This window comes from Microtus pennsylvanicus, chromosome 4 (assembly GCF_037038515.1).
Source record: "Microtus pennsylvanicus isolate mMicPen1 chromosome 4, mMicPen1.hap1, whole genome shotgun sequence".
In the NCBI taxonomy this organism is placed as follows: domain Eukaryota; kingdom Metazoa; phylum Chordata; class Mammalia; order Rodentia; family Cricetidae; genus Microtus; species Microtus pennsylvanicus.
In genome coordinates, this window is record NC_134582.1 from 109,292,969 (window position 1) to 109,318,766 (window position 25,798).

The window sequence follows — 25,798 nt, forward strand, 5'->3', positions numbered from 1 at the left end:
GTGTATCACAACTGGCCCTAGAAACTGGAGGGCACACAAAGTGAGAGCTGTGGGCAAGTTTGCCCACTCTATACAGAGAAACGGAGAAGTCATTCTAAGGCAGACACGCCACCAGGGAGTCTGCCTGCCCACCATGTGCTGTGCTACAGGAAATGGGACTGGAGTCATGCAGTAAGGGCTGACACAACACTCCTGCTAATTTGGACAGTCCTTTAATTCTGTGCTGATGGCTCGTGTCTTACACCAGACCTTTTCATACCTTCCTAGAAAGATATAAAAAAGTCAGTTGGAAAGAATCACTTCTACTTGTTGTTACCAGCGGCATGAATAGCGGTGAGGATGCCGTTGTTATTACCGTGCAGCCATGTCGTAGTCCCCTCTCTCCATCAGGTGGTTTACATATGCCAACCCAATATCCTATAGAAAGGCAAATGAAGGAAATTAATAATGCAACCGGAACAACTGAAGAGTTGCGTGTCAGTTTCTGAGCAGACAGGACTTGGGGTTCCTCTGAGAACCACGGTCCAAGCCTGTCTGTATCTGTGTCATAGCTTTGGTGATATTACACTTTAGCTCATTTAGACTTAATGCATTTATTTTTATATAAATTTTAATAATCAAAGTTTTAAAAATTGAACCTTGTTTCCATGTAAAAAATCTTCTAACCTATCCCACTCAGATATGCTCTGCAGAGGAAGTCTCTGATCCTAGAAATAGCCTAAATTGTCACTCCATATAAAGGTTTGTTTTTCCGATGTCTTCTGTTAAATGTGATCTCTTCCAGAGAAGTCTAAAGACATTCAAGAGTACTGGAGTGGCAGGGGATATGGATACAGACAGCTAAAACTCAAGGGCATTTGAGGGGTAGTGTGGAAACCTAATATAGTAGAAGCTTCCTAACACATACGTATATGAAGGTGATATAAAGACATTTCCAATAATAGGGAGACAGAGCCCCAACTGAACATCTCTCATTACCAAATGAAGTTTCCAGTACCAGAAACGGGGTATACCTAATAGAGTTGTTGGCCAAAAGAATGTCAAGGGGACCCCAAATAACCCAGACTGTTGCCAAGGCTATGCGCTGCTCTCCACAAACTGGCTGAAGACAATACCTACACAACTCACTGAACATGGAGACGTGGAGCAGTTACCTACCTACAGCCTTTATCCCTACTGGCTAGTGCTCTTGGTACCGGAGGTACTCTGCATACTACCAAAGGAGAAATGTTACACTCGACCCAACTGCAAACCCTTCAATCTACAATGGTGTCCTGCCTGCAAGATGTGATAGTATAGCAATGGCACAAAGCTAACGAGAGTAAACAAGCCATATCTGCTTTGAATTTAGGTCCACTCTATGCGATGGAACCATACCTGATGTTACTCAAGTGACCAAGAGCCTAAGACTAGATAGTCCAGGGATATAGGTAAAAGCAATGTAAATTACAAGAATGTAGCAACAGAATTATCCCTATGACATGCTGTTACACTCATAAATCAGTGCCTTGCTCGTTCAACCATCACCAGAGAAGCTTCCTCCTGCAGCAGATGAAAACAAATACAGAGACCCACAGCCCGACAATATGCAGAGAGTGGAACCTTGAAGCACTCAGCCCTACTTGGAATAATACCTGCATCAAATCCCTCAGGGCTAGAGGAACCGTGCAGAAGAGGAGGGAAAAGGAGTGTAAGAGTCAGCAGGAATAGAAGGCACCTTGGAAACAAGGCCTTCTAAACACAGGAGGACTGACCCTCTTATGAACTCAGAGACTGATGCAGAACGCACAGAACTGCCAGGGTCTGTACCAGATGGAGTCCTAGAGCTGAAAGGAGAAGCAGACACATGCCCCCATATCTAATCCAGAAAAGATCTCCAATTGATGACCACTTACAAACAAAAATTTTGTTCTCTCCAGGAAGAACAAGAAAGAGGAGTCTGTTAACTCCATGCCAGCAGCAGACGGGCAACAGGAAACCAACTTGGTGGCATCGTTGGAGGTTCCTTTCCTCACAGAATCCTGTCAGGGCTTTTTCTTAATTCCCTTTAATTTTTTTGCTTTTAGGTCCTTTGTGCATGGCTTCCAGCTTTGTGGTTTAACGGGATTCCTGAGTGTGTGTATGAATGGGTCTCTGCATCAATATCCATTTCTCATGTCTTTTCTTGTGTTCCTTTCCTTCTGTTTGTTTTGTCCTATTTGTTTGTTATTATTTTATCTTTTTATATTATATTATATTATATTTTATTATTATCTCTTAAATGCCTGCTTTTTTTTCTAACAAGAGACGGAAAGGGGGTGGATCTGGATGGGAGGAGAAAAGAGGAGGAGCTGGGAGGAGTATAAGACAGGAACCATAACCACAATGTATTATATGAGTAAAAATATTTTCTCAATAAAAAAATGAAATAAAGCAATAAAATTGGCTTAACTGGAAAAATATCATACTAAAGGGAAAAATGAGATGTCAGCTTAACACAAACAGTGAAAATGAGCTCAGAAGGGCAAGGAAGCCAACATGCAGCTCGAGGCGATGGAGAGAAGGAAGCTGTTCGGTTGAACGCATCCAAGTCTATCCACACATTCCACCTTGGACATGTGTCCATGGGATAAGAGGGCAGCTCTCACCCTCCACATGGCTCTCACTTCACTAGGAGCTTACGTTTAATATACAGAAAACTTGGGTGCTAGTTTCTACCACTGAGTACACAACACTTCCTCCTGGACACCAGCATTACCGCTGCATGTCTTGTAAGGAGTAACACTGCCTGCTCACTTTCACTCCCTATGCCACAATGAGAATAAGTAAAATAAACAAAACTATTTTATGTTACCAAACCCAGGGTATTATCACCAGCTGCTTAGTCTGCAACAACATTTCTTTCCTTTCTTCTGAACACACTTCCCTCTCGGGCTCTGCTGCTGCTCCTCAGGCTGTCTTGTATGCATTATTCCTTAGATGACTGCACTGCAGATCCTCTGTTCTCCAACACTGCTATGGGTGGCTTTCTCCAAACTCAGGAAGACTGGTGTGTTTGCTCCTAACAGTACTCTACTAGTTTTGACTCCACCAGTATGACTCTGTTTACACAGCTCTGGGCAGGCCTCATCTTCTACACAAACCACATGAACCTCATGCCGGCTGGCCTCCCTCGGATCCTCTCTCCATTAGCCTGACATGGTTAGACTAGCCTCATAGTTAGGAACATGGCCTTAAATTGTGTTCTGCATGTTCCAAAAACAGAACCAAGTTTTCAGTACATATGTCACTTCAAAATCAAATCTAGTTTTATCTATAAAGTAATTTAAAAACAGAAAACAAAAAAACTACCTATGTAGTTACCTTATTCAACTGTTCCACCCCTTTGGTCTCTGCACCTTCAATACACCTCACTAAACACTGCAGGGCTTTCTTCAGTTCTAAGAATTACTATTCTCCTCAACCATGCCTAAAAGACCTCTAGCTTTCTTTTTTCTTCCCTTTATTTGTTTATTGTTTTGCTTATACATTCTTTAGGAATTAATGGCTTGTGTATATATAGTTTTACAGAAAATTTTGGGATGAACAAAATAATATAAGAAATTTGTGCTGAAACCCAACTAGCTATAAAAGGCTAAATTTCTACTATTCATTTGTAAACAGGGGTAATAGACTCAATGTTATGTAAGGACAGCACTCTTCATATGTAGAGGACATGATTTTATGTCAGGTCTCTGCCCACAAAATTCACTGTCACATTTAGCAGAGAAATAGGTTTCTAGCCATTGTACTTTTCCAAAGTTCAAAATGTAATAAAAATGTATTTGATTTCCTAGAATAGTCTCCATAACAAAAGCAATTGAATTTGTTATCAAGGCCACACCAAAGCAATTTAGTTTGAAGAGACCAGTCTTGATACATTTTGTGATAATGTGATTTTACACCTGATTTAAAGAGGCTTTCACACATTCAACTGCAGAGCTTTGTATTCAAAGCGCATTGCCCAAATGCAGTTTCAAAATTTCCTAAAGCTACATCCTAGCAGGTGTCCAAGTCTCTTGTTTACAAGCAAAAACTGACTCAATTGAATGCCCTCCCAGGTAAAAGAATTAGTTCAAAACAAATTATGAATAGATACGAAGAACCTGTTCTTGTTCTTTTCAAATCACTCAGTTTCCTTAATAGTAAGAACAGTTAGATTCTAAATAATGATGTTGCACTTACCAGAATCTTATGTCTTTTAATATTCCTTTGGCTAATTTCAGCTGCCATCAAAGCTTCCTATGTTTACACAAGCATCATGATAAGGGCCATTTAAAAAAGAAAAGGGGGAGAAAATGGAGTGAGTGGGAGAGAAAGCAAGTGCAGTTATAAACTGTGTATTATGTTTTAACTTTTGAACTACTCAAATAAAACCCCATTTTCCTGTGGTTTTTGCTTAAGGCACTGGAATTTTTAATGTTATGGCTGAATGAACTTCACTGAATTCAAAATAAAAATATTCAAGCAAAATGAAGACTCTTCATTTTTACTTGAATTCATTCCCACACTAAGATGCTGGAATCACATCTCATACACAAATCAAAGTAACAAAATTTCTTAGACTTCAAGCAAAAAAAAGGATAGCTGTCATTCTAAAACTGTATGACCCAGACTGACAAAGGGCACTTTCATTTATATTTCAATAAAGGCAAACAACTTATGTATGCCTTCATGTCTACAGTTAAGCTTATGCAAACCACATTGTGTTTTTCTTTCAGAACATTTACCAGTATTAGCTTAACACAAATATTTAACACATAAACTAAGTTCACAGAAATGTTACTTAATCTAGGGGCTGGAGAGATGATTCAGGAGTTAAGAGTACTCGCTTTAAAATCATAAAAAGCAGAGTTCAGATCCCAACACCCATGCAAACATGTACATACATTCATACAGATAAACACACCTATACAAATAAAGAACTAAGTAAACAAATTTAAGAAACACTAAAATATTACTTAAGCTAATGTAATAGGGTAACAGCTAGAGTATATACTAGGTATTACTATATAACAACAGCTCTTCCACATAAAACAGACTCTGTTGTTTTCTGTTGATGGGCATATGAAAGCCCAGCATCATTCTAAGGAACAAACTATCTTGGCAGCTACTACAGTTGTAAAGAATGATGTTTTAATCCTAAAGTCAGTCATGTTGGTACATCATCTACTTAAACTTGTCAAAACCATGGCCCAGTGAAGTAGACAGCATCATTCTACCCAAATTAGTTCAAACCATTCTTAGAATAAATCTGGTATCTTTCCCTTATACCCAAAATAAGGATAAAATGAGCAATTTTATGAACATATCCAAAGAGAAAAAAAGCTCCAAAAACTTATTCTACTTTAGTTACTTTAGGAAAACAACCACAACAGCTTCAGTACATTACTATTTACTCCCTTCTGAATCAACCATGCTTCCCCAGCCAAGCCCTTAACAGAAAGGCAGGCCAACACAACTGCGTGCTTTTGTTCTGTGATTTCTCAGAGAGAGATTGGAACATATTTGGGGTTTGAGGCACACTAACTCAATATGAAAGATTTACTATAAAAATCTTTTCTCTTTTCTATGTTCAGACAAGCCAATACTTTCAAGAAAGTAAAATCAAAACTACTTCATATTTCTTCTTCTCCAGGAGCCAGTCAATATGATCATCCTGGTCTCGCTCCTTGGCTACAACGACATCTCTTGGACTCACGATGTAGAAGAGTGATTCCCCTTCAGAGTATTCTAGAAGGGAGGAGAGAGAGGACAGCTTGGTTGAATCGATATTACAAAGTGGCAATTAGCTTATGATTTCAGAATCAAAAGTCAATTTTCTCCCTGTACAGTCAAGTGTGCTTGATGCTCTAGAATGTCAAGGAGGGTGAGAACGGCAGCGTGTATTGCTCTTAACTGCACCACAGTGTAAACCTGTTCAGAAGAAAGGAATGAGAAAAAGCAAGAAGAAAAGACTATAAGAAAACCAGCAGACACAAAGAAGTTAAGTTTAGAACTCCAAGTTTAACACATTAACATTCTGACTTCAGATGAACAAACAGAACCCCAACTGGCCATGTATAAACTGTATTTATGGACACTTACAGATCTATTCTTACAGAACAACAGTTCTGTAAGTTGATGACAAATGTTTTCTCTTCACTAGAGTCAAGGCCATCTAATGAGTAAACAGCAGGTGCCCAAGCCCTGGGGACATAGTCTATCATTTTAGCATGTTGCCTACGATGCCAACCCCGAGTGTTTCCAGAAGAATTCCATTATAAAACCTGCTCCAAAGGGTTTCTAAGCATACGGCTGAGTTTGCTCTGAGCAAAATACCCAGAATGTATGCTTTCATTTCTGAATCATAATAATTTTTTGCAAAGTCCAAAATATAGTCTTCCAGTTCCTAACTACTAAGAGGGTTCATAAAAGAGTCAGACACATGCACACTTGTGTGCTGCTTCTTCATATGACTGAGGAGTAAACTGTTTTCCTGAGGCGCCGGTTGAGAGAGCAGGAAAGAGCTTCCGAAGAGCTGAGCACCTCCTTTTCTTCCCGCACTCTACCAGGCTGTGATGACACACACCCCAGGCAGGATGAAAGAGTCACAGCTTCCTTCTGCTCCTGAGCAGGGAGGGATTAGTGTACTCACCTACACCCACCCACCCACTCCGCAATTAAGTCCAGGCCCAGTGACGGCGTGGGAATCTTTCCATGCTCAGGACTTAGACTCAAATACAAGGACTTCGCTGCCACCCGCAGCAGACCTTTCAGGAACATCACATTTGGACCGGGAGGACAACTAGAGTCATGCTGCCTGATATCAAAGCTAACTGTCACTTAATTAGGACAGGGCTGAGATGTGTTGGGTGACAAAGGGCTTCCCTAGCATCTTTAAAGTGAAGGGTTTGATTCGCACCACAGAAAACATAGGTAGCAGACAAGCTGGCTTGAGAGAACAACAGAAAAAGAACCCTCTTCTCACCTTGGTTCCAATCCCATGCCTAACATTTCTTTTTCCTATGCACATTCAGGCAAGGTTACAGTATTTCTGAGTCTAGAACTCCAGCTTTTACTGGCAGAGGCCAGCTTAGCTATTCTCTGAAGTCCTGTTAGTACCTACATTTAAATTCCCCTTTGGTGAGCTGAATAGAAGGACAACAAAAGCAGTATAAGAAAACACTTGGGCAGCTGAGGATAGGGAACCTGAAATGACCCTATCCTAGAGCAATACTGACGAATATCATGCATATCATCCTAGAACTTTCATCTGGCGATGGATGGAGATAGAGACAGAGACCCACACTGGAACACTGGATAGAGCTCCCAAGGTCCCAAGGAGGAGCAGAAGGAGGGAGAACATGAGCAAAGAAGTCGGGACCACGAGGGGTGCACCCACCCACTGAGACAGTGGAGCTGATCTACTGGGAGCTCACCAAGGCCAGCTGGACTGTTACCAAAAAAAGCATGGGATAAAACTGGACTCTCTGAACATGACGAACAATGAGGGCTGATGAGACGCCAAGGACAATGGCACGCGGTTTTGATCCAACGCAATGTACTGGCTTGGTGGGAGCCTAGCCAGTTTGGATGTTCACCTTCCTAGATATGGACGGAGGGGGGAGGACCTAGGACTTACCACAGGGCAGGGAACCCTGACTGCTCTTTGGACTGGAGAGGGAGGGGGAGAAAAGTGGGGGGAAAGGGAGAGGGGTGGGAGGAGGGGGAGAAGAATGGGAGGAGGGGGAGGGAAATGGGAGGCTGGGAGGAGGTGGAAATTTGTTTTTTTTTTCTTTCTTTTCTTTATTCTCCTTTTATCAATAAAAAAAAAAGTTAAAAAAAAAAGAAAAAGAAAACACAAGCAGATTTCTGCTGGCTCACCTAAGTGATAATCCCTACATTCATTCTCCTGAAAGCCCCTGACCGTCAGAGCATCTGATGAGATCTCTTCGCACGTCTCAGGAAGTGGCTGGATGATGTCCAGTCTAGGCCGGGCACAGTATTCTCTTTCCTAGGGGGAAAATGATAGAGAAGGCTCATTTTCCTGGTTACCATAGTTTACACAAACGAACAAACTATTCGGACTCAATTTGAGTTTAGCATTTTAGTACAAACAAATCCTTCTAAATGCTTGCCATGAACAATCACCTAATCTGTCTTACTTTGTAAATTTTTTGTGAAATATACAGAATTATGACATTTATGAACAGCACAATCGCAGGATCTAATCCTAAAGCAGTGAGGCCAATTAGTATTCTCATCGCTTGACAGCATCTAGAATCACTACAGAAGCATATTTCTGGGTGTGTGTGTGTGTGTGTGTGATGATGTGTCCAAAAGAGTTAAACTGAGTAAGGAAGAATTCCCCAGTCCCAGTGTGAGGTGCACCATCTCATGTTCTGGGTCCTGGGCTAAAACAACACAAGCCAGTATTATCTCTCTCTGCTTCAGGACTTTGGATGTGATGTGAACAGCTGCCGCCAGGAGTCCCCCACCAAACAAGCCATACTGTCAAATCATGAGACAAAACAAACCCCTCCTTCCTTAAGTTGCTTTCACCTGGTATTTCATCACAGCAGTGAGAAAAGTAATGAATCTATGGCCTGACACCAACAAACACAGCTCCATGACAGCTTGTCTACACGAATATGAATGAGGAGTATTACAAACGACTTCGTGTTCCAAATCACTGCTAATATGAGGAAACTAATAGTAGTGCCAAGAGGCCATAGACTAGAATCCATCTCTGAACCATACTGTGAGCCAGTGGAGTCGCCTACGCTCACATCGCCATGTAGAAGACCTTCGCCAGAGATGGCTGCTGAACACAGGCAATGTGCTAATGTGACCAGGGAACTAAATTCTTAATTTTACTTGACTATAATTAGCTTGCATTTAAACAGCATAAACAGCCAGAGACTGCAGTTTCTGAAAGAGAAGCTCTAGTTTATGATCAAGCGAAAGATGAGCTGACATTTTTCTGAACCCAGGGTGATGATACACAGATCACTCACTGGCTTCTCAAATAAAAAATGGAAGGGTGATCACATATTATTATTCTCAATTACACAGACTGATGGTTAAAACATTAAGATTAAAATTAAGTGAGTCGAAAGGCGGCACATGGGAAACACTTGAGAGTATTAATGAAAAGCCATTGGAAATAGCCAATAAAAACCTTATAGAAAAAGATTTTCAATATGAAAATAGAAATTGGGTAATGGTGTACCCAAAGCTGACTGTCATTCTTTTGCCCTAACTTTATTCAGTTAACTCTGCATTTAAGAATTGAAAGCACACACTGATGTTAAATAAAGTGAGTCTCCATCCACTGTAGTCTCCTAAGCTCTTAATTCTCTGATCAGCCCTGTGAGGGTGGCCTTCCTTTGGTTTTCTCCTTTCCTGTACTCTTTAGTAACACAGGCTTTCCTTTTCCTTTTCCCCTTTTACTTTTTCTGATCAGTTTATTAGCCTTTCCCTTTTCCAATTTTATTGCTTCTTCCCTTGTTCTGTTCAATCACATCCTCAATCTGCCCCACACTCCTCATCAAAAGCACTGTTCTTACTCCCCCAGGAGCCTCTGCTTTTCTGTATTTTCAAAAAATAAATAAAATAATAATAAACTGATGTCCTGCAATAGGGCTAGAAGCCAACCCTATTGATTTTAGGAGGTTTGAGGGTTCACTTAAGTCTACAGCATTTCATTGCCTAGCAACATGGGCACCCAGAGCTTCAGTTACTATAGTGATGGCTTCCTAATGCAAGTGTTCTCTCAGATAAAGGCTCAAGTGCCGCCACCACTTCACAACAAGGGCTCCCTGGGCTTTTCTCCCCCATTTTATTCCTTATCATTTGAGAAAGAGAGAGAGAGAAAGAAGGAGGGGGATACAAGCGGGGAGAGTACACTTCACCTGCCTGCTTACTGTGAAGGGCTAGAGAATCAATTGCAATTTCTTTTATATACAGCACCCAAAAGGAAATCCTTTTCAACAAGCTCTCCTTACTCAGGCCTTGAAGCTCCCTTCCCCTGTTCCAGGCAGGGCCCTGAACTCTAACAATAGGTAAACTAGGAACGGCACTGCTCTGGGTTCTAGAGGGAGCCTGGGGGTCATTAAATCCCAGCTGAGACCTTCATCCCAACATCATGGAAACAAAATTTGGGTTTATCTGCTGCTTTCTGTTTGTAATACATTTCAATGTCTATAATCTGCACCATCAAGTGAATGAGCAACAATCCCTTTCAAAGCAGGAATCGAGCTACTTAGAAACACAAGGCCACTGGGAGGTAAACAAATATGTCTGTACTCCAGGAAAGAAGGAGCTACTCTTTCAATAACTCCCTCTGACCACTGGGATCCCTGGTGCTGCAGTGACTGGCTTCATTGCTGTCATCTCTGTTAATGCAATATCAGCTTAGCTTTGTCGCCTTTCAGAATGAGAAATCCTTCCTTTCTTTCAACTAAAATATCAAGTGACTGATGAGAAAGAAAGAGCAAAAAAAGCAAAGAGAAAAAGGGCTCACTTCTTTGTGTAGCAACGGAACAAAGACCGGCAATGAGTGTGACTTCTGCAGGTAAACATGTTAGTCTGCAGGGTAATTTCACCTAGGCTTATTTCATAGGTCAAAAAGTTCTGGTGGGATTATAGCAATCTCCTCTGACAGGCAGCCTGACCTGGGCGTGATGCTAAAAGCCAACTCCTCTATATCCCTCTATACCTGGGGAGAAGATAATTACCGTTTTTTCTGAAACCTCCTTTACGTAGGAAAGCACAACAAGCTGATCGCAGAGAGGCGCGAGTCCACTAATGTAGAATTCAGTTTCAAACTGAGACACTGCAAACAAAAGGCAGAAAGGATTCATCATTAAATGGAGCAAAAAGGTGCACATGATGGCAAAGACACACCAACTGTGAACGCTACAACGCATTTAAAAATGTTTGAAATGGAAATACACGTTCAATCCCCCGATGTGATTATTACACATTGTGTATGTGCTGAATTACGATGCTATACTAAATATGTGCCACAGTGTGTCTCAAGTTAAAGGACTTTCACCGGGCAGCACTAAAAGAGCTTTACAATGATCCATCCAAGGAAAGACATGCAGAAATGCAGACTTGAAGGTTGACATTACAGAAAAAATGAACATCAAAATAGCAAGTGGGAGTGCTCCGCTGTGCCAGGGAGCTTAACGATGTGCTTACATCACGTGAAGACTCTCTGAGACAATGAAACCTGACACCAACTATCTTTAATAATAAAACTATCCTTAATGAAATTACTTTTAACAAGTGGTCAAGTTTAAGTTTTTTTCTTAAAGGTGAAGTGCAGTGATATAAACAGTACACGTTATGCTTCGGTTAATAGAAAATATTCTTTTTTTTCGTTTTGGCTGTAGACATTTCATTTAAACATCTTTGCATACATAGTTGTATATCTTATATACAGAGAAAAATAAGAAAATTAGTGTGCTTAAAGCTTAGAAAGGAATACTGTTAGTAAAAATATTATTAAGAAGTATGCACTCTCAGGAGATGGTTCAGTGTGCTGGACACTGCAAGCATGGGGCGTGGAGCCTGAACTCCCAGCACCCACACAAACCAGGCATGATACATGCGTCTACAGTCCCAGCATTTGATGGACTGCAGGGCGGACAGCTGGATCCCCACAGCTCAATGGCCAGTCAGCTTAACTGAAATGGCAGCTTCTGGCTCAGAAGAGACCCTGTCTCAGGGCAACACAGCAGTGAAAGAGGAAGATACCCTCTCCGGGAGCCCGGGTTCCAACACAGGTGAGTACGCTCACACTGTCAAAAGTAACCACATACACACAAGGCAGAGCCAGGCCTGGTGGTGGCATTCTACATTGCCAGCCCTCCACAGGCTGAAGAAAGATCACAAGTTCAGACTGTCTTGGTTACAGCATGAATTCAAGGTCATCCAGGTATTGCAGGGAGAGTTTGTTTCGAGGTAAGACATAAAAAGAGGGTTAAGGACAGAGCTCAGTGGTAGACTGCTTGTCTAACAGGCATGAGGGACTGTGTCTAATCCCCAAAACTGGGGAAAGGGTATGTAAACCCATTACACAAGGCAACTACAAATATTTCTATGGCCTGATCCTGAGAATGCCAATATTCTGCAGTGGGGCTCACTTGTGAGCAAACTCTCATTTGGACTCATCCCAATCCAGACTACCGCCAATGTCCTGGCTATTTCTGCACTTCCAGTTAACATCTACGATGAACACACCTTCTTTCCCGGAGTGGGGAGAACTCAAAAAAGTGTGTCATGCTGAAAGCAATACTGAGTGTTTGTGTACTCTGGAAATCTGGGCCATAACTCCACTGAACTAGACTTCAACAAGTTCCTTTAGAGTCAATGTGTAAACTTTTCTCATCTGAGAAGAAGAAATGAGATAAAACTTAAAATACAGATATAATGAGGAGCGAGAGAATTTTTCTTCCTCCTTTATCTTTCCTTGATTTTTTTAGTCCTTGTTTATCTTTATAACCATATTCATAATTTAAAGTCTATACTAAAACACCGAATCAAAAATTACTAACATAAGTTTTACAATAGGTAAGTTTTTGGAGACAAGGTCTTATGTAGCCTAGGTTGGCTGTGAATTTGCTACATAGCTGACAAGGACTTTGAACTCTGATCTTCCTGCCTCCACCTCCTAAATGTTGGGTTTCAGGTGTTCTTATGCCTTGACACTGACTGATGACACAAGTGGACACAGTGTCCCGATACAAGTCCACAGGTGGGTGCTTAGACACAAGTGGACACAGTGTCCCGATACAAGTCCACAGGTGGGTGCTTAGACACAAGTGGACACGATGTCCCGATACAAGTCCACAGGTGGGTGCTTAGACACAAGTGGACACGGTGTCCCGTTACAAGTCCAAAGGTGGGTGCTTAGACACAAGTGGACACGGTGTCCCGATACAAGTCCACAGGTGGGTGCTTAGACACAAGTGGACACGGTGTCCCGATACAAGTCCACAGGTGGGTGCTTAGACACAAGTGGACACGGTGTCCCGTTACAAGTCCACAGGTGGGTGCTTAGAGCTTATCTCTGCCACTGACATTTGCTTTCCCTTTTGTAAGCTTAAGATGAGTACCATAAAAACAGTTTTGATAAAGAGGTAACATGGGGAAGGGTCACAAATAAGGTTATTTGAGAACCATTTCTACCTCCATCACAGTGTGGAGTAGGGAAGGCCCAGTGTAGACAGGGTAGGGTTTCTAGAGATGCTTGGAGTGCAGGGTGTTGGGGGGATGAGAGAGGGCAGTGAGCAGATACTGGGATCATTTACAGAGACAGTGGCAAGATAGTTTGTTTTCTTAAAAAAAAAAAAGAATCACTGTACTGAAACTCACAGAAGGTCAGCAAGTGGACTAAAACATCTTCGGAAGAAAACATATGTCAGAACTCAATGCCTTACTTTTGCAAAGTAGATGGACTAGACAACATAGGTGAGAACACAGTAGTGCAGGCTGCATGTGCACAACACCACCAAGAACAACAGTTTAAGACTTGAAATTTTTGTGATCAGAGAACCCTGCCCTTCTCTAGAATTTTCTGTGCTGCTATAAGGGCAAACATACTGCAGGACACAGAACCTGCGCTGTCTTTTCTGGTCCCTCTTTATCCCTTTGCCCTCCCCATACTAATCTATGTGGAAGAGCAGTCATCTGCAACTCTCTCTCATTCCATTCTAGTCGTTTAAGGAGTCCTACCCTTAGCCAGCAGGTAAACCAGGAGCAGTCATGCCCAGAGAGCTTTCAGTAAGGCTGGACCCTTGACTGGCATGCCAGCAACCAATAAAAACACTTTTGGAATCATGTCCATAGCCTCAAGAATTGCTCTAAAGCAGACACACTGAAGGAAAAGTGATGTGATGCTTCATGCCAGCAAATTACAGACCTGGTAAACAGAATGAAAACTGAACAGATTAGGTAATAGACAAAGGAAGAAAAACATTCAAAGAAACTGAGCCAATAGCACATAGAGGTCAGAAACCATTCAAGGTAACTTTGGTTTCAATTTAATCCCATATTCTCTAATTGGTATCTGTTACATTAGTCTTTCATGTGTCAAACTTCAGCCCCCAGAAGCCAGTGATGAGGATATAATTCAAGCTTAGAGAAAAGAAAAAGAAGCAGTCAAAGCATGCTAGGTAAAAATATCTAAACCAAATAAATGGTTATTGTTCATGTTATAAGCATAAAATTACCTTAGTGTATCAGCTAAACCCAAGTCAAGCACTAAATGACAAAGGCTCTCCACCTTCAGAAAGGAGGACAGAGTCACAGTCTGCCTGGCTCCCAGTCCTTAGAAATAACTCTGCAAACTACCCAAGCAAGGCAAGTGTGCTGCAGAGACTCACCAACATGGGAGAAGGCACAACGGCAGGTTTAAAATAAAACAAGGACGCATACAATTTCCATTTCTCAAACTTATGTCAATCCTCCTGCCTCAGGCTTCAAGTGTGGGGACTGCAGGTAAGAGCCACATCTGGCTACAGAACGCCTGCTAACAGGAATGCCTGAGTTAAGGTGCTTTTGCTAAGGAACAGGACAGTCTTGAGTAGGTTACCTGATTTCCTCTGATCAACTTCTCTACCTATAAAATGGAAATAAAACTGCCTACCCATGGAATACTGTTCAGACCGAATAACTGAACATGTTATTTGTGATATACTTAGCATTCTGCCTAGTGGCTATTGTTATTGAAAAACAATATATATTTCTGTAGGTGGTGTGTGTGTGTGTGTACTCCAGAGGAAGATGTCCTATTTCTGCTCCACCACCTTCTGCCTTATGCTCCTGAGACAGAGTCTCTCAAAAAACCTAGAGTTAGGCCAGCAGCCAAAAGAAAAGAGCAGAAAAGAAAAGAAGAAAAAGCCTGACATCATCCCGTTTTCACCCCTGATAGCAATGGGGCTCTGGCATGACACGGCCAAGTCCACATTTCTACATACGTTCTGGTGATGTCAACTCAGATATTTCTGCTTGTACAGCAAGTAGTTTGCCAACTTGGCTATTTTCCCAGCCCCGTGCTTCAGATTTCCTATGATCCCACTATTAATAAGAAATATCCAAGTTCATGGTACCATATTTAAATCCATCATACCAAGATAAGGAATGAATAAAGAACAATTCCTAGCAAAGCAAATGCAGTCACATGTAACAGCATCCAGGGAGTGTTATGATGCTTACTGTAAAATGCCTTTTCATATTTAAATTCTTTTCATAATGAAGTACTAGGGAAAATCCAATGTAAAACAGTAAACTAAACATAAACAGTAAGCTGAACAGAAAACTATAGAAATGCCCTCAAATACAAACATCTGGTAAGACACTTCCCCAGACCTGGTATCTATTGAGACTTCTATTAGGAAAAACTGAGTCACCTGTGTACAAAGAGAACTACCTCACTGCTGTAATCTGTATATTAAAATGATAGCAAGCACATGAAGAGAGAAACTTAGATCTAAGAAAGAATTATCCCAAAGCTCTTCTGAACCATGTAAATAGACTTTCAATTTCCAGGTCACTGTGTTCCAAATCAATCCAGAGGCTGAAAACAGGATGACATGCTAAGTTTTAAGGTCACAGTGCATGACCAGCTGGAGATAATGATGTTTTACTAAAGGAGAACAATGTGCGTTCTCTTCTCTTCCTCTTTATCCCTGGATTCTTTAAAAGTCTTTGTAGATCATGTAGTTCCTTATCTCAGTGGTCTTGTTAAGCTTCCATATGCAATCAAGACAAGGAAGTCAGTGATTAATTTCATGCAAGTCATCTGTTGCTGGCAGTAGACATCAGAAGATGATTAAAACACCCGAATTTATTTATCAAAAAAGCATCTCTCCAACTACCGTTCCACAAAGGCCTTGGGTCTTAAAACTATAGTGGTAAATTACCAGTAATGTATTCACACAAATGTCAAAGTTACATTCTTGTATTTTTCTGGAAACTTTCATATCCTTAAAAACTATCAGAGCTTTTTGTTTTGCCACTTAACTATTCAGTAATGACTCTTAAGATGCTACGCATCAAGATTTTCAGAGGATCTCCCCGACAGGCAAAGGAGAAGTGGGAAGACAGAGCGAGACAGTCAAACAAACACCTTCTTCTAGGTAGAAGTCTACTCTATCCTCTTGCTCCTTGGCTTTTCTGGGTACGACTATACTCTACCTATGCATTCTGCTCATACCCAGAGCAATTGGAACTACTGACTTCTCTGAGGTTAAAAAAAGGATTAAAACTTTACATACTATACCACAACTTCTGACTTCAAGTGCAGAACAACGCAGACTGAAAAGCCCTCACCACACTAGCCAAGTGGATGATGTAGAGCAAACAAAGCTTGCAGCATCAGAGAAACAGAGAAGCACCACACTTCTACCGTAGCCACTATCCAAAGATGCAAGAGAATTTTACAGCAGATTTTATACAGCAAGACTTTTTCCCTCAAGAACATAGAATGACCTAACATACGCGGCACACTTTTTCTGAGTAGCTGTTTCCTGCAGTCACTGAATTATTCAACACAGTACTATGCAATGCACAGTATAATGTTCTAGGCCTTCGAGATATAAAATAAACAAAAATAGACCAGTGTCTGCTTGCACTGAAGTGACAGTCCTGTGCTACCCAGAAATATACCAATAATCAAGACTGCAGGACTGCTGTAGCCATATGTATAGTGGGCAGAGAGAATCCACACCTGAATGAGTAGGCGTGGCCTACTCATGGTGAAGAGATAAAGGGGGAAGGAAGAACCCGGCACTACACAGGAAAGTCCTGTGGCTGGAGCACAGAGATCACAAAGAAGCGTGGCGGGAGCTGCAGCTGGACAGACAGGGATGGACAACACCAACCCTGCCATCTATTCCTTCTCCTCAGAACAATGTGAAAAGACTGACGGACAATTGCATGATCTGGTCTGCATGTTTACTGTGATGAAGAGACTGGATTAGTCTCCAGTGGAACAGGCAAAATCAAGACAACAGCTAGCTGTAGAGCTCCAGTTAAAGATGGTGGTAACTGGGGTCAGAGCAATGCGACAAAAATGAGTATTGAGAAGTTTCTGGAGAGATGGCTCAGAGGTTAAGAGCACTGCCTGTTCTTCCAAAGGTCCTGAGTTCAATTCCCAGCAACCACACGGTGGCTCACAACCATCTGTAATGAGGTCTGGTGCCCTCTTCTGGCCTGCAGGCATACACACAGACAGAATATTGTATACATAATAAATAAATATTTAAAAAAATTAAAGAGAAGTTTCAAGTCAACAAAAACAACAGTCAGGACTGCACTAGTTGCATCCATGCACTACCCCACACTCCTTATAACCTTCAATATTCTCCTCACATTTTACCACAAGCTTATTGAAACAGCAGAAATCTGTCTAAGGTCCTAGTGGTAAATATCAAAACCAGAATCCAAATACATGATTATCTGACTTCAGAGCCAACAATAAAATTATTATGAGAAATATAAATCTCTGTTTGGAAAAAATGGGGGTGGGAGCTTTCCATAGTGGGGTTCCAAAACTTGAAGGCTTTCTGAATCCATTTTATCAAAGTACCAAGAGATAAGCTTTGGAGGAGGATACGGCCTTCGACTCCCACGTAATAATCAGGTGTTCTCTGAAAGTTTTACCATCACAGAATACATGGGAGGGACCCATACCTATTTCAACGTATCGACTTGGCAGATCCCTCATCTCACTGGCGTGACGTTCCTTCACTGAACATACCTGGGAAGGAAATTCATGCGTTATTTTCTAGCTTTGATAGAAAATTCTCTACAACATTTTACTCAGTATGGTATTTTTTAAGGTCATCATGTTACCCAAGGATGGAGCACATATAAGCTATTCTAAGATGTAAAAGACAGAAATTAGTTTGAGAGGCTGGAAAGATGGCTCAGCAGATAGGAGCACTGGCTGCTTTTTTAGAAAACATGGCTTCAGCTCCCAGTACCAACATGGTGGCTTACAACCTTTTGTAACTCCAGTTCCAAAGTATCCAATGTCTTCTTCTGCCTCTGTGGGCACTGCATGCATGAGTTTCCCAGACATGCATGCAGGCAAAACACCCATACACATAAAGTAAATGATAAATTAAGCAATTAGTTTGAATAACCTATGGGAACCATTATTTAGATTCCCCAACATTAGCCTAATAAAGTTACACTCTACGGCAAAGAAAGAGCATGTTAATATAAATGTGTGTTTCTAATGGCCTATTCAAAACTACAGACACAAGCTGAAGGTATTTGGGTAGAATAGACATCTATGACTGACCTACAGACACAAGCTGAAGGCATTTGGGTAGAATAGACATCTATGACTGACCTACAGACACAAGCTGAAGGCATTTGGGTAGAATAGACATCTATGACTGACCTACAGACACAAGCTGAAGGCATTTGGGTAGAATAGACATCTATGACTGACCTACAGACACAAGCTGAAGGTATTTGGGTAGAATAGACATCTATGACTGACCTACAGACACAAGCTGAAGGTATTTGGGTAGAATAGACATCTATGACTGACCTACAGACACAAGCTGAAGGTATTTGGGTAGAATAGACATCTATGACTGACCTACAGACACAAGCTGAAGGTATTTGGGTAGAATAGACATCTATGACTGACCTACAGACACAAGCTGAAGGTATTTGGGTAGAATAGACATCTATGACTGACCTACAGACACAAGCTGAAGGTATTTGGGTAGAATAGACATCTATGACTGACCTACAGACACAAGCTGAAGGTATTTGGGTAGAATAGACATCTATGACTGACCTACAGACACAAGCTGAAGGTATTTTGGGGAGAACAGACATTTATGCCTGACCTACAGACACAAGCTGAAGGTATTTGGGTAGAATAGACATCTATGCCTGACCTACAGACACAAGCTGAAGGCATTTGGATAGAACAGACATCTATGCCTGACCTACAAAGCTTGCTGTCTACACGCACCCTATTCCAATCACACAGGCAAGTGGCTGGGACGCTAAGAGGAGTTCCCACTGTGTGAGGGAAGACAGAAAAAGAGTAGCAAGTATGTGGCCAAAAAGTCTACTGTTTTTACTATCAGCAGTTTCTTTAAAAAAAAAAAAAGTTTGTCTTTGTTTTAAATTATAAATGTAAAGTTGAGATAAAAATTGTGTACTTTAAATCAGTAACTAAATATGTATCAATCTATCCCTTAATCTGACTCCTCCCCGACTCTCAAACACTAGATAACACATGTTGTGTGTTGAATTTTTTTTTAGATTACCAAGACAATAAATACTTTCTTATCTCTTCATAAATGAATGTACTATTCAAAGTGAATAAATACAACTTTGTAATAAGAAGTGAGCATTTTTAAAGATCTGGCCCTGTATATAAGATTGAACTAGAAGACACTGACCCCACAATTCAGTGATTAGGATTCTTCCTTCACTTATATATAGAGAGTGCTATTACAGCCACTAGCCTAAGTATCACGACACTATGGAACACTGGAAATCTAGTGTCTACAGTAGACAGACGAATGGCGAAAGAAGTGTGAACAAAGTGTCAGCCCAAGGACAACACCTGTGATCGTTGTCTACTGTAGAGCTACCGCTGTTCATGTGAAGGCTTGCTATAAATAATAATTATCATTTAAATATTCTTCTACCATATAAATCTTCAGTGTCATTATAGTGTAGCATAATAAACTATTATAACATATTTGATTAACTTTCTCACTGTCTTCTTTTTCTATCCATGAATATCATAAACATAATAGCATGCACAATATGCTTAAATATAAACTGTTAGAGACTTTATTTAGGATAAATTACTAGTTATAAAGAGGCCCAAGGGTTAGAAATACTTGGTATTTTTTGTCTAAACTGGTTTTCAGCACTGCATCAACTTGGTGAAAGCCTCAGAGAACGCTTCCTTAACGTAGGACAACATCCCATGGCTGCAGGCATGTGAGGATCCACAAGTATGTGACCAGTAGCTTTTTTCTTTAATTACTTTTGGACATTCTTCTCCTGTCCATTTCCCCCAGTTTCCTTCTCTTTCTGATGGACTTCTGAGTTTATAAGGGACCTATTCTTTTTCCCCATACTTACAAAGGAAACTATTAAATCATCTAAGGGGAACATTTCACAATGCCAAATGGACGGTCATTTTGATGTGCTGATAAAAGTGGTCAAGGAGATGGTTGGAGTACAGCAATAAAGAAAATATAATGTCGATATTAGCCAGCACTTTCAGAGCGATGACTGCACACCAATCCTGAGTTAGTTATTTTGTTAAAATGAGTGTGCAGACGTGTGATAAGGCACTTGACTCAAGTGTGGTCGGGAAGTAGGGCATGCATTGCAGGTAGGCAGGCTTTCTGGAAGAAGAGACATGGAAGAGGAACCAAGAAGGCAAAACAGGTACATGGGACAAGTCTTTCAGCTAGAAGGTCAGACAGAAACTGAAAATATAAGATATGGGGCAGAGATGAGCCCAAAAAAAGAACAAAGAGGTTGGATTATGCACAGCCTTGGAAGGCATGGTGAAGATCAGTCCCTGCATGATAACAGCACATCTCAACAGCTGTACAGAAGAAACGGACCTCCGACTGCAGTCTCTATACACTCTTCTAGCTGCACTCTGGAGGGCAGAGACAAGAGCCAGGGAGACTTGATGGAAATTAAAAGAAGTGAAGACAGAACCTTGAGAACCTGTGGACTGACCGAACTCTCTGACACACAGATACCCATGAAAGGCAATGCCACCATGTTTAATCTAACATGAGAATCCTGAGACTGGAAGTTACTCAAAACCACAGGATTAGAGTTAAAGGGCTAACGCATATCCATGATCAGTGCAAGACTTGGGCACCATCCCCTGGCTGCCGGACCGCTCTACTCCACTGCTCCTCAGCTCTGTGGTCTGAAGCAGCAGGTTCGGAGAGTGCACAGGCAGAGATGCTCCAGTGAGCTTGTGGCCTGCACTGAAGCACATCAAAGATTTGAAGGCCATTTCCTTTTAGGCAACCTTTTACCCATGGACGCCAAGATGCTTCTTTTAACTATCTCCTCCACATCTCCACATGGGCATCTTTTTTCTGGAAGAGAACTCCATGAGCAGGAATGTTTCACCTTCTAGTTCCTTAGGTAACACTGATTTCTCTTTTTCTTATATCCCTTGTTCAATCATTACTCAATACAGAACGGTTCACTTTCAGAATACACCACAGTCCAGTCTCTCTCACCAGCTCCACAACACAGGTACAAAAGAAGACATTACACTACTATCTAACAGCAGTGGCCTCCTGTCTGCTCTCTCCTCTCCACTGTCTTTGCTATATAGCTCTGCACAACCATAGTGATCCTTATACAAGTTAGGTCATTTAACTAACTCTACTGTAGCATCCTCTGCTGGTCTCACACCTGACTCAATGAGAGGTCAGATTTCTCAGGGCCCATAAGCAGGATACTACCCACTCTAACACCCCACCCCCACACAACCCGCTTTCCCACTGTCTTCATCCACCCTCTTCTCCACCTGCTCCACTCTTGACAATGGTTTCCAGCTGCTCCATATCAGCACCTCCTCAGACCTGCACAACTTCCCTCTCTCAGAGTTGTCACTAACAAGACAGTAGCTTTCCAAGAGCCTCCTTCACCTTTATCCTGTTTAAATGTCCTCCTTCTATTTACCATCACCAAAGGTGCTTACTTGCTCTTTGATTTCTGTCTGTCTTCCTTTACCAAAACAGAAATTGTCTGCAAAAGAAAGAACTGACTTGCCTTTTGTTGTATGTGTGGCAGCCGCTGCCTGCAGATGCTCGGCAAGTGTTTGGTGGTCACACAAAATGAACAGAGCATATCTCTAACTATATGCTTTATTGCGCTGCTTCTAGTTGTTCCTCTCAATCAAGATTGCTCACCAATATTTTGAATTGAGAAATGCTCAAAATATGACTTAGTCTGAAGAAGAAAATCCCTAATAAAGTAACATACTTGACATAAAATTTGTAGGACATTATTTAAGCATAGAGAAATGTGTACTCATTATCCATGACTGATGTAACACATAACCACAAATCTGTAAGTTTTGCACAGAAATGCAATCACTTACAGGTCTAGAGCTTCAAGACTAACCACTTTCACTAATGAGGAGACATGAAGTGTGCGGCAGGACAGCACTTCTTTGAAGGCCCTGAGAGAGACCCTAAGCCTTGTAGCTTGTTCTCTCCTAGATGAACAACTCAGGGCAGTCACTCCGTCGTAAACTGAATCACGTATTTTTTCATATATATGCCCTTCAAGTCCAATCTACAGAGAAGGGAACCTGCATGCCAGCACTGTGAGGACAGGAAGAGCATGGATTGGGCAGCAGGGCACCACACCAGCCGCTGTCACGCTCTTCCTCTCTACTCATGTCTCTCATGTCCCTTACAGGATTTACATTTTAATAGGTAACATTTATAAGCTACTACAATGTGCCAAGTTCTATACCCTCCTGCATACATCTAAGAGGGAAGTGGAAAAAATGAAATCAATCTCAAGTCTGTCGGACTCTAAATATTAAACTATTGCTGAGATACTTTTTTCATATGTTTTCCCCTCAGCTAAATCTTAGTTTCTTTTTTAAATTATGTATTGCATCTTTAAGGGAAAAAATAGCTTTTGAGATTCAAGTACTTACTCTAGCAGAAGCACTGGTAAGCATGAAATAAAGGCAGTAGGGGTCTGGAGGCAGCTTTACTCTATCAGGCACATATGAATGAGATAATCAAATGTAAGAAAAATGTTCTTCAATCAAATTATAGATAATGAGCCAGGGTCTCTATGTCATTAAATTAGGAAACATGCAGGGTGATTTAATCTTATGCCATTACCATCAATAACTGAAAATAAAGACAAAGGAAGGATAACATGGAGATGAGCGCCTAACAAAACCACCAAAGCCAACCACGTGTTCCATAAACAGCTAAGGGACTGACGTGGGATTGTGGGAAATTAAAACAGAACTCAACAAATACAGCGTCATCCTGAGAACAGAAAAGAGCGATTACTTTGCACATCATAGAAAGGAAGGAGCACATCTTAATATCTGTACTCGTGAATAAACTGTTCTATCACCACAGCATCCAGGTAAAAATATTAGGTCTCCCAGAAACATATCTGTGAATACAAATCTTTTCAGACAACTCTCAACAAAGCTGTTATGATTTGGGTTTAATATAAAGGCCAGGTAAAGCACCTTGATGGAAGTTCCCCAGCCAATAATGAGTGTCACGGGGTCCTTCCAGCAGAGGCTGCAGGGATACATATCTGGGCGAAGACTTATATCATCTCGGGGAACATTGGTGATTCTTTGCTTGGAGGTAATGTCAAAAATCTTCACACCCTACAAAACAAAACCATGTTAAGCATCCTGCATTCTGGGGAAGGAACATAACATTAGGTGTGCTATATCAAAACAAAGATGGTGTTTACTGGGCATGCTAAGGAGCCACACAAAGGCACGGTCATGTTTCATAGAAACCACATGAGAACCAAAACTGAAGGCAACCTCCACACTTCTTCCTGGACAGAGGCTGCATTATTAGTGGATATCATGGGTGCTGTACATCCAACACAAAGATGCGCCACGCAGATATACCCATTTTACTCGCAACCTGACAGTGGACAGGCACTTCTGATGGAGCTTCCTGCACAGGAATGAGTTTGGTTCTTCAGAAAGTGTTGGTTCTGAAAACCCATCCATTCAAAGAAAATCACATGGGACATTTCACACTGCTCAAAAGGAAACATCAAGAATACTGCCTGCTGAAGATGAGCCTTGAGACCATGGTCGTTTACTTTTGTTGGGAACCAAGAAAAGTAAGAAAAAGCCCAAACAGTAGGGTTGAACTGAGAAAGTTTCTACCATTTCTAACCGAATGGACTGATTTTTCTCAATTATGTGATGAAATTTCAGAAAATATGACAGATAGGAAAAAAAACTATTTTTTAAACTTTCTCCAACCTCCACTTTATTAAATAAACTTTAAATCAGTGCAATATTGAAAGTACAATACACTTTTTATAGGGAGGCCTGTGTTTTGGCCTATGATTATACTGGAAGCAAAGAAGAAATAAAAACAGTCTATACTTGCTTCTAACAGTGGCCCATGGGAAACGAGTAAATGGCAGAGCTCATTCCTGAAGCAGTGCTTCAATTATTAAAATGGCTTTTCATTCTCTTGGCTACTCCATACTTCAGGATTCTTACTCTAAAACATAGTCTACAGTGTGTTGGGAATAAATATACTACGAAACCCCAGCGTGATCTGCCTTCCTCTGGCTCTAGGGGTGGTGTCAGTGTCTCTCGTGTCTGTGAGAATCATCGCCCACCACGTGTCATCGTCTTCTCTGCCGCAGACCTTTCGATCTCGCCAACCTTCTGCCACTGCACAAGTGTTAGAGACAGACATGTGCCTTTACCATGTTATTGGCCCAAGCAATCAGATGGCCTCTCCACTTCACGCTCCTTATGTTCCCTTCCCCTTCATGCAGGACAGAAGACTTCCATCTGTTCATCCACGTCCGTTCAAACAGCAGCAGCTGAGGACACAGCAAAACACAGATTTTCAGATACCAGCGTCACACTGGTCTTTTACTCACCGTTTCTGCCTGTCGGTGTCACCAAACGACAAATAAGCCATTCTAAATAATTTGTGTGTGCGTGCTTCTGTTTATTTTTTATTAGGTAACCTACGTTTGGAAAGAATTCCCTATATATCTTGAACTGCCTGTATCACTATTTAAATCAGATTCGAGCACTGAGGTTATGACAAATCTCTGCCACAAGATGGCACCACAACACCAGGACTCTGGGCAAACAATGCCTTCCCGACTAGCAGCTTCAGGGAAGCTTTCCAAATAAGGAACTAGGAACTAATTCATTTTGTAAGCCAGGAAATCAAAATCTCTTAAATTCCTCTCTGACAAGACAGTCATCACAGATTAAACTGCTTTAGTTTGAAACAGTCTGCTTTTCTTTCATTTAATCCAAGGCAAATAATTTGACAGTATCTTTTGAACAGTAAATTAAGTTACAAAGTATGGACCATTTGCTTTAGGATTTAGGGTTTTTAAGAATTCCACAGTAGCTAGACACTGTGTAAAGAGAAGAATCTATTGTGAAACCCTACTGGAAATTTTAATATAAAATATAATTGGTAAAAACTCCTTAATCCTGAAGAAGATATAGTTCTGATAATTCATGCATTATAAAATATTTTTCTTGATATACCCAACTTCAATTCTTTAAGCTGTGACATTTATACGATGTGTCACTCAAAGCACATCGTTCAGGAGTATGTGTTCTACGCTGTATGCTGGTACTGAGAACACGTGCCATGACAGAACTACTGCCGGCCTAGCACTCTGTAGAACTGTGGGCCCACGATCTCTCTGCCCTCCAAATCTAGGATTGCTGGCAGGTGCCACCAGAGAAGGCAAGGAAATAGTCAAAGCTCCTATGTCAGTTCACCTCCGTGTTCTGTGTATCTCCAACCGTGTCCGAAGCATCAGGGAGGAAGGAATATGCATGAAGACTAAATTTACGTTTTACTTATATTTCCTACATATCTATTTCATTCTTTACATTTCCACAATTAGACTTGATATAGAAAAGAAAATGGGCATTCTCACAAGTAAGCTGAATATACTCATGTTAACGTGCTATAAATGCTTGAAGTTAACTGTACAAAAGTAAGCTGACCTCACCTTCTGT

At 41.2% G+C, this 25,798-nt stretch overlaps 1 protein-coding gene across 1 annotated transcript in view; it reads right to left on the reverse strand.

The window, feature by feature from the left end:
• Vps41 (VPS41 subunit of HOPS complex) overlaps positions 1-25,798 on the reverse strand; it is a 143,131-nt gene that overhangs the window by 29,512 nt on the left and 87,821 nt on the right. Inside the window, exons 8-15 of the mRNA XM_075970144.1 lie at positions 24,505-24,624; positions 23,279-23,425; positions 17,707-17,773; positions 10,740-10,837; positions 7,885-8,014; positions 5,636-5,751; positions 4,204-4,260; positions 356-417 (exon numbers count right to left, since the gene is read on the reverse strand). Of these exons, the coding sequence (XP_075826259.1) occupies positions 356-417; positions 4,204-4,260; positions 5,636-5,751; positions 7,885-8,014; positions 10,740-10,837; positions 17,707-17,773; positions 23,279-23,425; positions 24,505-24,624 (797 nt within the window). The remainder of the gene's footprint in view (positions 1-355; positions 418-4,203; positions 4,261-5,635; positions 5,752-7,884; positions 8,015-10,739; positions 10,838-17,706; positions 17,774-23,278; positions 23,426-24,504; positions 24,625-25,798) is intronic.